This window comes from Anopheles ziemanni, chromosome X (assembly GCF_943734765.1).
Source record: "Anopheles ziemanni chromosome X, idAnoZiCoDA_A2_x.2, whole genome shotgun sequence".
NCBI classification, from domain to species: Eukaryota; Metazoa; Arthropoda; class Insecta; order Diptera; family Culicidae; genus Anopheles; species Anopheles ziemanni.
This window is the reverse complement of record NC_080707.1, coordinates 15,689,536-15,702,785: the sequence shown is the minus strand read 5'-3', so window position 1 is coordinate 15,702,785 and position 13,250 is coordinate 15,689,536. Positions and strand designations below refer to the sequence as shown.

Here is a 13,250-nt window from a genome sequence, read left to right as displayed (position 1 = left end):
CTGAACTCCATATAAAAAAAACCTTGCGCGATGTCACGCGAATCGTGCTAGGTTGTTTTTGCATGGAGTTCAGCGCCTGTCAGGCGACGTCGCGTTACGCGACGGTGCAGACTAGAAAGCGTGGAAAGCGTGACCCGGGGTCCACACTACAGCGCGACGTCGCCTGACAGGCGCTGAACTCCATACAAATCCGATTTGCGCTAGGTTTTTTTTGCATGGAGTTCAGCGCCTGTCAGGCGACGTCGCGTTACGCGACGGTGCAGTCTGGAAAGCGTGACACGGGGTCCACACTACAGCGCGACGTCGCCTGACAGGAGCTGAACTCCATATAAAAAAAACCTATCGCAATGTCGCGCGAATCGCGCTAGATTTTTTTTTGCATGGAGTTCAGCGCCTGTCAGGCGACGTCGCGTTACGCGACGGTGCAGTCTGGAAAGCGTGTGACTCGGGGTCCACACTACAGCGCGACGTCGCCTGACAGGAGCTGAACTCCATATAAAAAAAGCCTTGCGCGATGTCGCGCGAATCGCGCTAGTTAATTCATGTTCTTTTCCATATAGCATTATGTGTCAAACGTTTCCATCTGAGACACTTTGCAATGCGATTGATTAGTTTATATACAAGAAGGTATGGTTTATGCACTAGATTCATTTCAAGAGTCCGCCACAGCCGAGCGGTAGTGCCGGTTAGCAAATCGATCCTCGAGTGCCGTGGGCTTTGACGGCGTGGGTTCGAATCCCAAGCAAGACCAAACCCTCCTCTGTAATACCGAAATACCGAAATTAACGTATATTGCTCGAAATAGCTGGCTGGGCGAGATAATTTGAGTAGCTCGATTTCGAGCAGTCAAAGACTCCGCTGCGGAGGATTGGTCAGTATGAGCGTGTGAGTGAGACCTAGGTGAAGAAATTATGATGAGTCAGTCGTCGGGTGACTTTGGTCGTACGTGCAGTTTAGCATTTGCCAGCACGGGTTGTTTGATAGCGTTCAGTTGCTGTGTTCTTTTTGCTGTGAAAAGATAGTCTGACGGTACGGGTTCTAGCGAGCATACTGGTAACGTAGTCCGTTCCAAGGCAGTTGCTGTTCAGTTGATCTGGTGATGAATTTCATTCGGAAGGGCAGCTGTACGTCGAAGGTACTGCAATGTAAAATTTTACTGGTTTTCAGCTTTTCCGGTGGTTTAACTTCCATAAAAACGGTGGTAACGATCGTAAGCTAGCCGGAGATTATTCGTTTCGAAGCAATTTGAAAGATCAATGGTGTTTTTAGTCCAATTGAAATAATCTCCATGTGGCTCCGTACCATTTTCTTTTCTTGCCATTCGGTGGCGTGTGCGCGAGTGTCAGTGTGTTTGTGCCTGTAGTTCTCTGCGGGTCTATTTCAACAAAAATCCATGGTGGTGCCAGCTGGATCGAAGTAGTTGTATTCGGACGGGGATTGTAGTAGTGCTCAAAAACTTCTAGCGTGGACGCGAATTAGCTTTTCAGTTTAAATATCGTCTTGAGCTGCGTAATTTTCACCGTTTGATGAAGTTGTTAGACAATTCTAAAAGTTAAAGTTACTTTCCAACTTTCCTTTGTTGCTCGAAAGTCTGCTTCTCCCTAAAAGTTCTGTAATCTATGCTCGTATGCATCATTTGACATCAGAGTGTAAAAGGTATTCAAAAAAGTACCGTTTTGCTTTTAGGTACAATTTTTCAGATTTTTCCTTTTCGGTTTAAATACCACCATATTAGTATACGTTCATGTTCGTTGTTTGCTCATTGTGGCTGCACAGCACGAACAATTAAACCAACCTTCCGATCAATCGTAATGGAATAATTACGTTACAACTAACTTAACTTCATACCTTTCCGTAGCTTGGAAAAGCGAAATTCACTTAATTTGTCCACCAATATCGCGTTGTAAACTGTGAGTACGGTTGCTATATTATAAGTTTTCGAAGAGGTTTACATTAAAAGAATGTCGGTGATGTACATTTCGTTTCATGTGAAATAAGGCAAGTGTGGTATTCAGAAACCATATTCATGTTGCTTTACTGTTCCTTTCAGCTCGATGGTTATAATTGTTTCAGTTGTTTTCTTCCAATTGTTACCATGTGAAAGTTCTACTGAATACCGATTCATTATGCGATGAGTCATCATGTTGAACAGATGAGGAAGTTTTCTGCAGATTCTTGAGCAAACATGCTAGTTTCGGAGTGGAACAATGGAGTAGCATATTTTGACAATAGAGCAGCAACGAAGCTGATGTACGTGTATGGATGCGATTAATTTATGATCGCTACGGGTGAAATGCTCACATGATCATTATTCTCTGCTTGTTGGCGTGAATAGTACCGGCTTTGGCAGCCGCAACGAAAGCGGAAGTTATTGTTAGCGTTAAGTTTGATGAAATAGCAAGGAACAGCAAGAACTACACGTTTTGCATTGTGCGTCTGGTTCCATTAAATGGTTACATTAACATTGACAGTTCGCTAACAATGTTGCGCTGTTTCCAATGCTTTGATCCTATTTCTGTCCCTTCCGCAAATGTTTTACGCTGATATTCTTGAAATACGGCCATTGCAATTTTTTGTTCGTACAAAAAGATTTAATACATGGTGGCTAGACATGATGCACAACATGTTTGCTGTCATGATTTGACAGCTCAGCTCAATTGCGGCATAGGTTGCGTCAAACGGGTTTTAAAATAGTCGCAAGTGAGTTATATTAGGTTTAAAACATTATGGAAATGTGTTTGATTCCCTGGCTCAGGATTTTGTTCATGGTTTTCTTTTTTATCTTTATTACTTGCTAAACAATGCATAAAGAAGTGACGTGAATGCAATCGATACAATTGTCGTGTAACCGAGTCTTTAACTAGACCTAATATGGTGGGCTGCCAAATCGTTCGTGTCGTTTCGGATCGAGCGGCATGTTTGACACAAACTGCTTTTCTTCGAAATTCGAGCAGCGGCAATTGTAGTCTTCCCAACATTTCGAGCAGCGGCCATCAACGCTCGCTGAGCAGTGCTGGCAGTGCGTGCGCGTTGGTATTGGTGCACAACTGTCGGCACCTCTTGCTAACTTCTCTATCGAGCTAGTCATCGTCATAGGGTGAGCGGAAAGCGTAGCCATCTTGGTAATCTCGTTCGAGCCGTTTCACGGAACAGTAGGAAACCTAGTCGGGTTTTGTTCCGTTTGCAGCTTGAAACGTTTCTCTCCTTGGTTTGCAGCACGGTGCCTCCGGCACAGTAATTAGTGTACTTATCGAGTATAGGCGTAAGTCGAGCGAGGTAGTAACCTATCTTTGCTAAATTTTTCATCGAATTCAGTGAATCGACGGCCCTAGGCCGTCGTAGCAGTGTTGGCAAGAAAACCGGGCAAGGTCTTCCTTGTTAAGAAAAATGGTGGCGGAACCAACTGAATTTCGAAGCGAGGAAGAGAAAGAGAGAGATAGAGAGCGAGACACGGAGCAAGTGGGAGCTACAAGAGATTCTCCGCAGCGCTTCGCGTTAAAATAAAAGAATGGTGTTACGCAGGAAGTTGGAAAAATGTGTGCAGTTGCGTTTTGCTCACTCGTCGATTCCGTGGTAAACTTCCAGCACTGGTAGCCAACTTTCGCTGGACTTGTGGTTGCACCGAGGAAAACCTATCCCATACGCATACGTAATGCGAGTTGGGAAATTGAACGGTACTGAGGAAAACAACTCCTAGCGCTTCGCAAATCGCGCACCAATGGATGTGCGAAAAAGGCAATCGAAGAAGATTAAAAGCAATATTTTGAGGTTAACCACGAGCGAACCCTTAGCCAGCCAGCAAAGGAAGCAGGTGGGGAAACGGTGTGGTAACCGACCGCAGGCTATGTCTGGGAGGAACAGAATTCATTTTTTCCTAACTTGTTCCATGCGAGCAAATCTTGCGGGAACTTTCATCCCTGAACTAAGGTTATGTTTCTGAAGTAGCAAATTTCTAAAAGTGCTCACAAACACAGACGCAAATCTCAGCACCAAGTTGTGTGGCCCATTTTGTTGGCTGCTGCTTCGGCTAAAACATACTTTTTATTTTTTAGGTACACTAACTTCCAAGTGATCGGAAAAATCAGGTATAAATTTAGTGCGATTTTGTAACCGAGTCCACCCCACGGTTGAAGGTTTGTGTAGCCTTCATTTCTCTCGAGTGTGCCATGAAATCGATTACCTTGCAGTTCAAGGATCACTTTGATCACTTGCTCAATCATCATTCCTTGAATTTTTCGTTTCGTCTACTCGTCCACGGTGCATTGTGACGCATCCGGTCTAGATTTTTGGGCTCGTCGATAAATTTACTAATCCACATACATTTACGCCTTCGAGAGAGTTGCTACATGCAGGAACTAACAAAAATGGTTATTTCGTTTTATATTTTTTTCGGCTTGCGACCCTCCTACGTCTGCACGTCGTCTTCGCCGCGGATAACGAATCCAACGTGGGTGCTAAAATGGAAATCTCTGCAAAATGCAACCGGACACGGATGAATGCACCGTCACCAACATCACACCCCAATCTGGTCGTAGTGATCTTTTGTTGAATCGAGTCCACAGGAAGGAGTGAGCTGTCTGTGCGAGTACGCCGCGAAGTCTACGGTGAGTGAGAAAGGATGGCTATCATGCTGAAGTACGGAAAATATTTGTAGACAGACTCATCGAAGCAAGTCCTGTTGTATTTTGGCAGTATACCCATCGTGAGGTCAAGTGTGCCGATCACAAGCAGAGTGTGCAAGCAAGCGCAGCAGTAGAGCAGAAGCCAGCAGCCAGCAGCGGGCGCACACCGGGACCGGAAGTCGTCTCGGCCAGAGCGAAGCGCAAGAAGTCGTCTTGCAGCGATCACCAATCAACAGTAAAGAGCGCGGGGCATTGTCCTTTTGTCCATCAATCAACAAAAACACACACATATACCCGCGCGCAGCATCAGCGGCTCGGTGTCCGGTGTAACCGTTCACATTCTTTCGTTCGAAGCAGAGGTGCAGAAAGCCGTATAGAGAGATGGCATTAAAAAGAATTAACAAGGTACGTAAAAACAATACGCGCAAGTAACCCGGTACATTCGCACACCGAGTGTCGATTGAATTTACATGCACATATTAATGCACCCCACAGAACACTATCTAAGGAACATTGTGATACACTTTCACTCCTATCGTCGGATGTTGCCATTTGTCAGGCACATCAGCATAATTGTAGTAAAACAATTGTACAGTCGCATAAGAAAGTAGTTGTGGCTATTGGCTTTGGAAACCTTGCAACAGAAAGATTAATACAATCGCTCTATGACGAGGATTACTGGTATGGGTTAGCCGACAAATTCGCCCTGGTGTGTATCACATGTTGTACACCTGCTAACACAACGTGTGCATGGTTTCGAGCATGCATGATTGCTGTTGTTGGATAAATAAGCACCCGAACCCGGCTCGAAATAGGTTGGTCTGGTCGTCGAGCATTGCATGTAAAATCAGTACTGGTACCGTACAGTAACGAGACACAGCCCCGTTGTAGAGATGACGTTTTCTTTTCCATCGTTACCACTTCTTCAACAACAATTGAAGCTCATTTTGTGTTGTGCCCGTTCTAAAATGTATTTGCACAAATGTTGTAAAGTAGTTTTTTTACCGAAAGTTTTTCGGTAGTAATGAAATCAAATAGCTCTTGGAATTGGGACCGAGATCCATGTCTGGCTCCTCGAAACTTGTTCACAATGGCCGTTTACGATGCACATCACATCGATCACGTCACACGGGGACGTCGTCGTGACCCAGGTCGTTTGGGCGGTGGTGGTGGTGGTGTGTGAAAGCGCTGAACTCTCTCAGTAGGCAGCGAAAAATCGAATTTGCTTGTCAAGAGCGTCTGACTGGATAGCAGGATGGCGGAGAGAAATAGAACTTGTGCGAGCGGCAATGAGAGCGAATGCGAGTGAGAGAGAAAGAGCGAGCGAGAGTTTAAGCAATGGGAGGTTGATTTGACGTCTCGCCGACGTGTTGGTGCGAAATAGTCATTGTGCTTTGGATGTGTTTTGTACCCAAGTACACTCGTCCACGTACTGTAATATCTTCTTTCCTAGCTCATTACCCAATTGCTTTGGAATATGATGTGAGAGAGCAAGCAGTTGAAGCCCATCGCATTAAAATGGTGCTTGAGATTTTGCGATGACACTACAATTTCCATTGTAAATGCAGTAGCAGCCGCCACAAATGCCACAAGACGAGCATTCAATAGTTGGAAAGATTGGAGCGAGAGAATGTCATTGTACAGTAGAAACAAACGCGCCGAGAGAGCATGATGCGAGTTTATACAATGTTGGACAAAACAATATTTCCATATCACACACCACCGAACACATCGAACACGCTGCGGCATTGATCTGCCGTATTAATGTATTAAATTACAATAACATAAAAGCAGCATTTAAGACAAGGTTAACTTCATACTTTCCAGAAGAGGCTCGAGGCAGCCTTGTTTAAAACTTGTAATATTTTTTACTTAGTTGGTAATGCCTATAACACGCTATAGTTGGTCATTGTTTTGTGGGTTTAGTTCGTTCTCTACTTGCTTGCACCCGATAATTTTCTTAACTTTATGTCGTCTTTACCGGCACAGGTGGACGTGTGGGACTAGGGTTTTGTTCTTAACCAAAGCAACCATTGAAACGCTGCCCAAACGTTTGTTGCTTTGTATAGCGTGCCCTGCAGTCCAATGTTTTCACTGACTTCGGTGACATTATTAGCCTCGGTTTTTTATCGATTTCAGTTGAGATTTTTTTAGATGATTTTCCATTCGCCAAGCTTAGTGGATTTGGAGAATTGTTGTACAGCTGACGATAAATTTTAATTCCTGGTAGCAACGAGTAAACAAAGAACACCAGTTGCTGTAGTTCGGAAAGACTTTATTTCTACCTCATTTTCATCTTCAGGTAGTTCTTGATGGACGTGCCCCATTTTATTGACGAAAGGTAATTGAATGAAGGATAAAATTGTCGACAAGTGTTTGCTTGCTGGGATTTCGAACGGGGGAGGGAGATCACATTTTGTGGCGATATGGTGTCTATCAATCCTCCTACTCACCGTATACCCAGCCGGCGAACGGAACGAGATGTTGACGGAACCGAACGGGCAAAGCGCGGAATGAAACGCGTAACCTCGCCGACGAATACCGGTTCGGCATCGCCTTGTGCCAATGGTACTAGTCTTGTGGCGAAACGGCAAAGAGAATTATTTTTAGCCTGATCGATGGCCCACGTACCTACCCGGTGTGAGATGGGATGATGATTATGCGAACGAAATACACGCTAGTCCGCGCCCTGCCCGCGATTCTTATGAGAGCGTTCAGTTCGGAGTGAAATTTTCTTTCCCACGAAGCGGCCGCCGGTGGCAGGCATTTCCTCCTTTCTCATCCGGATAGCAGGAGCGTTGTGTCCCTCACGTTGACGACACGGCACTGTCGAATATTCCGTTGGCTAGCGCACCTACACACACTCGTAATTATAAATAAATTCACACGTGATCATCTGCCTCACCATGACCAACCAGACTAAAGCACCCGAGTGATGCTGTTAAAGCCGGCCGGTTCGATCGTGTCCCCAGCGCGCAGATTCGATCTTTAAATTCTCTTCTACAGCGTGGAGAACGAGTAAATCGTTCAGTTTTCAATGTATACACAAAGCTAACACGGTACCGAAATAGTTGATACATTACTAACGCAAGGCATTGTTGTTATCCATTTTATGTTCTCAATGAACCCTGTGTGCTGCACTCAACACCGACCACCGTGTCATAGGAACTACAAGACTTGGGGAGAGATCCTCCGGCACAATGCTCAGCAGGTCCAGTTGGGGACGACCGTAAGTATCTGAATTTGGTAACTAGCTTATATTAATTACATTATGGAAGCCGTCGTCGCGATTCCGATGACTGCGTACAGCAGACCTCTATCACTTATGCTTTGGTTTTGTCGCTCTTGTATCTTTGTTTTTATTCCCTAAGCTTCAAGATTATTCATTTTGATATCTTCTTCTCGACACACGCAGATTTTGCCGATTATTAGCTTTTATTTTGGTTAAAAATTAACTAACGACCTCCTGAGGATAGTGATTACCTACATAACAAAAGTTTTGGAATGGTTGGTTATTCGTTTCCATTTGTCGATGAGTTGAACATCATGACTGCTGGGGAAAAGTATTCTATGATACCAAATATACGTTAAAAGTGCCCCGATGCATCTATGCTGCATGTTCCGGATAAAATCTAGATGATTCTCAACTTCTTCCACCCGCTGGTAAAGGAAGTTCTGCATAACAGGGTTTTACTGTTTCCTATCAGTATCATTATAAATTATGCAACTGTGCACTGCCATTCGGCGACGGGGCAATAAATTGAATGTGCTGAAAATTATCTTGCATTTAGGGTGTGGGTGAGGGCACGATCCGTCCGTCCACTCATGACCCAAAAACAAGCCGCGATACGCCAGAGCAAAAAAGGCAGAAAGTCTACAATTGGGCTCAAAAGACTTAAAAGTAACAAAAAAATACGAGGGCGAATTGCGGTATCATAATCATTCTTCGTACAACGTTATCTTCCAGATAAGCGTTCGCTGAAGGTTTTCGAGTGTGAGCGAACATCATGATAGACCCGGAACCTTATTAAGAACACGCAGGGATCAGAAAGAGTTACAGATAGCAAACGATAGGCAAACAACATAATTATTGGTTCTCATTGTTTTAGTTTTGTACAAGTATAGATTTTTTTTTGTCAATGTTTTCCAGTTGGTTCTCTTTCTGAAGCGAATTCCAAGGAGACTATTCCTTTCTGAGACGTTGCATCGACCATTCGGTTGGTATACCGCATCGTTATCTTATCGCTCTGGTGCGATGAAACCCCAGTGGATGCTGTCCTTCTTGTTACTCAACAATTGCTTCGTTCCTTCGTGCGATCGTGCTTCGAAGTACAATGTTTGTGGTTAGGCCTATCCCACAGACCCCATTGCGCTGTGCTTGGGAATGTGGTGTAATTTCTATAAACCTGCCCAACCAGAAGGTACCTTTATGAGGATAGAAGGTTTTTGCATAGGATATCTGGTATGAGCATTTTCTGTTATTGTGATATATTGTTGTATAAATGAATTCATAAATTACATACCCATTAGTTGCTTCACTAATGGTAGGTAACTGGGTGCCTTTCCTAATGCATTAATAATGATGTGTTATCTCCAGTACCTCTTGCAATTAGTATATTGATCTGGTCAGTCCGGTTGGCAGAAAATGTCCCCGTTTGTTTTGATTTCATTCTCTTCCGACGGTTTTGGAGCCGCCTGCCATGGAGAGCATAGTTATTCCTTTCGCTGGAAGTCTAGACTATACTAAATCTATAGTGATACACTCCATGGCAGCAGTTTAACATGTTAGCATCAAACAAAACACATGCATTACTAGTATATTCATCCACTGGGAAAGCGGACGACACGTTTACGTATCTTTCATCGCAAATCAATTATGTGCAGGTCCCACTCTACCTTCGGTGTCTTGTTTTCTCTTTCTCATCGCTTCTGCGCACACAAGGCTTTGGGCGCGTTAAGGTCGAGCGTTTTTGCTTCAAGTTTTTACGTACGCGGAAGGCCACACTTTAACTTCCGTCTATCTTACTCACACACTTTTACGCTTTTTTTTTAGCCGGTCTACTAGATAACCTAGATAAAGGTTAACTCACAGGAGAGCTGTTGGGGATGAGAAGGTTTTTTTGAAATATCGAAACAACTCGTCGGTACATCATTTCGCTACGAAAGATAAAATTAAAAAATAACAATCCAACACCTAAAACTCAAAACGGGCACAATTTCTTATTCCCTGCGTGTGTTCGCGTGACGTCGCCTGTTTACGATTGAGCATATTAATCCGTATTATATTCAACGGCTGCATGCACATCTGCTGACATGTGCGGCACCGGGCAAGTGACGTGCCGGAGGCTACTATTTGCTTAAACTATTATAGGAACTCCACCATTGTTCGTTGCCGGTCATAGGAGTAACGCAACACATGTTTGCTTCGTTATTAGCAGGACCGTGTTAAAAAATGCGGCCGAAACAGAACCAGGCAGCGTCTGGAAGGAAGGCTTCGCCACGCCTCCCATCCTGCAAAAGGGTTTAGAGATTGGTTGAGAGAGGCAGCAGGCTACCTTCACGAGAAATCGCTTGAGAAACGCTTTGTGCCGTGCTAATTAGACAAAATCATTCCAAGGGAATCGCGATCGATGCGGCCAGTGCGTTGATTCTGTTCATGTTCCAAGTACAGCTGTGTGTGCTAATTTATGTTTATCTTCTCTTTTCTCCTTTCTTTGCAGTATTCCACTGGCAAGCTACAATCATGGGCCCGGTAAGTGTGCGTTTGGATGACACGACGTGTTCGAAAGAGGAAAATTGAATTATTCTGAGTTTGCTGCAAAAGCTGTGCAGAGTTTTTTGTAGAGTTTTCTCCATTCTTCTACTGTGAAGTATTCACAGATAGTGGCTCTTATTAATCGTTTCACTTCGAGGATTGACCAGCAGAAGAGAGCGGTCGCTTTTTTATTGACATTAAGACCCAGTTCTACGGCTATCGGCATCAAATGTGACGTGGTTGATGTACGATTAGACCGTGAAAACTAAAGAAAACAAATCGTAACAGAATGACACGAGAATCGAACACTCGAACTTTCTCACTGCTCACTGCCTTCAGACAAGTCGTAGTTGAGGAAAAACAGTCTGGTTGCTAGCTTTTGGCAGTGTGTCAAAAAGAAGCCGGCCGTTTGGCTACTTCTCTCGAAGCGTGTCGCGTTCCGCAATGTTAATCACTGTTGGGCGACCTTAGGCGTTTTTCTTCCTTAATCTACGCGTGTCCTTTGCGCGCTTTCGGGTGTCTCGTTTACTTCCGTTTTGGCTAGCTTATTGCACTGATGCAGCTTGCCAACACCCTGCACAAACAGGAGGTAGTGTAAGGTGCTGCATGCGAAACGTTTACTGCACTTTGCTTTCTTCGCGTCGCGGTCTGCAGAATAGGTGCGGTCGGTTTTAGTTCAGAAATATGGTCTTGCCCTACACGAATCTGTGTTTATTTATTTTTAATATTTAAATTCATGCTTAGATGAAAGACAAATCGCAGCAAATCATCTTCAAAAATCAAGCTTTTCAATTGTGATGATAATAGACGGCATATGAAGCACAGAAGGAAGTGCTATAGGACAGGCATCTTTTGTTCTTTTAAGTAAATTATTTATAAGTTAAAGAAATTGTAAACATTATCTATTATTTAATTATTATACGCACTTTTTTCTGTTTATCCTAATGATTTTTTGTATGTTCTTCTTCTCCCTTGTCTACTTGCAGCCAGACAGTCCGTATCAGGGAGGCGTATTCTTCTTAACAATACACTTTCCTACAGACTATCCGTTTAAACCGCCTAAAGTGGCTTTTACTACACGCATATATCACCCAAACATAAACAGTAACGGGTCGATTTGCCTCGACATTTTACGATCTCAATGGTCACCCGCGCTCACCATATCTAAGGGTAAGTATTGTTTGAGTGTGTTTGTGTATGTGTTCGAAAATTAAAGAACAACGGAGTAGAAAAACTTACGCACTCCTTCGAGATAATCTTACTGCTCTGATGATATTAGTTAGAGTAATTATTAATCGGAGGTAAATTAAATGTCCAAATTAGGGGGTGTCCATGGCGCAGCGGTAGCGCGAGGAAACACCACACCACAGGTGTGGGATCGAATCTCGAGTCTGGCACCCTCCGGTATTACGAACGGCTGACCACCGATCTATAATATACCGTCTTTCGGTCACACAAACTCTCTTCGGAGAGAGGCCTTGTCCCACTAGGGGATGTCGTGCCACATAAAAAAAATTAAATGCGGGGGTGCCCATGGCGCAGCGGTAGCGCGAGGAAACACCACACCATAGGTGTGGGATCGAATCTCGAGTCAGGCACCCTCCGGTATTACGAACGGCTGACCACCGATCTATAATATACCGTCTTTCGGTCACTCAAACTCTCTTCGGAGAGAGGCCTTGTCCCACTAGGGGATGCGTGCCACAAAAAAAAAAAATTTTTAATTGTTTGTTTTGTTTTACCTTTTTCAGTGTTGCTTTCAATCTGCTCTCTGCTATGTGATCCAAATCCAGACGATCCGCTGGTGCCCGAGATCGCCAGAATATATAAAACGGATCGGGAAAAATATAACGAACTTGCCCGGGAGTGGACACGAAAGTATGCTATGTGATGCGTTCCAGACGAAGCATTACATCTAGCTTACTGTAGTAGCATCAGAAGAAACAGCAGCGGCAGTGGCGTTGGCGGCGGCAAAAACATCAGCAGCAGCAGCAGCAGTGGCGACGGCAGAAGAGACAGTTTCACCTTCCTTATTAGCAACAACAACTACATCATAAACTTTAGCATCGGCAGCAGCAATGTAACAAGCCACAATACTGGCGTCGGCATAAATCGCACCGGGCAACGTAATGAGAGCATCACCAACATCGACCACAAGATCACGCTGGTCGTATGCTTCAGCAGCAACAACAACGCTAGCAGCGGCACCCTCAAAATGAAAAGCTTAAACGTAAACGACGAGCAGAAGCAGCAGGAGGTCGAAGCAGCTCAGGCAGCGCTCGATCATCAGCTGATGTATGGGCTACTCCTACTCCTCCCTGTCTGCTTTCACGCCAACAACATCGCCGGCGATGGGCAGCAACAGCAGCAGCAGCAGTGCAACTTGATTGGAGCAGCGTCTTCGACCGGTGGTGCGGGCCAACTTGTTGAGCAGGCGGACTTCAGCTGCGCGGTCTGCGTCATCTTTTCCAACTATCGTCACGTCAAGAAATACCACCACTGCGTGCACTACATCAATTCTATCAGTGGTAACATATGCAACAACCAAGCGGCCGTCGGTGGCGATGTGGTCGACGACTGGTGCGACTGATTTCCAAAACTCCCTAAGAAACAGGGGGCCTGTAGAAATTGATCGAAAGCGGGGTTCCTTTCTAATCCATTTCCGTTCCATTCCCAGTTGTACCTTTCCTCTCCCACCGTCTTACGCATGGTAGGCAGCGGTGAATGATGCTATTTTCCGTTATTTGAAATCAATGCTTTCCAAGCCTACTAGAATTAGGCCAGGTCTGACAGAGAACCACGTTTACGGACGGTAATCAATCATCAAACCAACCCGCCGTGTGTTCAATTTCCTCTACTAATTTCCATCTAAT

General features: G+C 44.6%; 1 protein-coding gene across 4 annotated transcripts; it reads left to right on the top strand.

The window, feature by feature from the left end:
- The first annotated feature begins 1,021 nt into the window (after positions 1-1,021).
- On the top strand, positions 1,022-12,896 carry LOC131291284 (ubiquitin-conjugating enzyme E2-17 kDa). Of its 4 annotated transcripts, none has more exons than XM_058320472.1 (7): positions 1,022-1,135; positions 4,536-4,604; positions 4,693-5,027; positions 7,788-7,851; positions 10,343-10,374; positions 11,364-11,547; positions 12,129-12,896. In XM_058320472.1, the coding sequence occupies exons 3-7, from the start codon at positions 5,004-5,006 to the stop codon at positions 12,266-12,268; spliced, it is 444 nt and encodes a 147-aa protein (XP_058176455.1). In that variant the 5' UTR covers positions 1,022-1,135; positions 4,536-4,604; positions 4,693-5,003; the 3' UTR covers positions 12,269-12,896. The 4 variants fall into 4 exon arrangements, with proteins under 4 accessions (XP_058176455.1, XP_058176454.1, XP_058176456.1 ...); XM_058320471.1 differs by lacking the exon at positions 1,022-1,135 and adding an exon at positions 3,115-3,262; XM_058320473.1 differs by lacking the exon at positions 1,022-1,135 and adding an exon at positions 3,115-3,276.
- Positions 12,897-13,250: the final 354 nt, after the last annotated feature.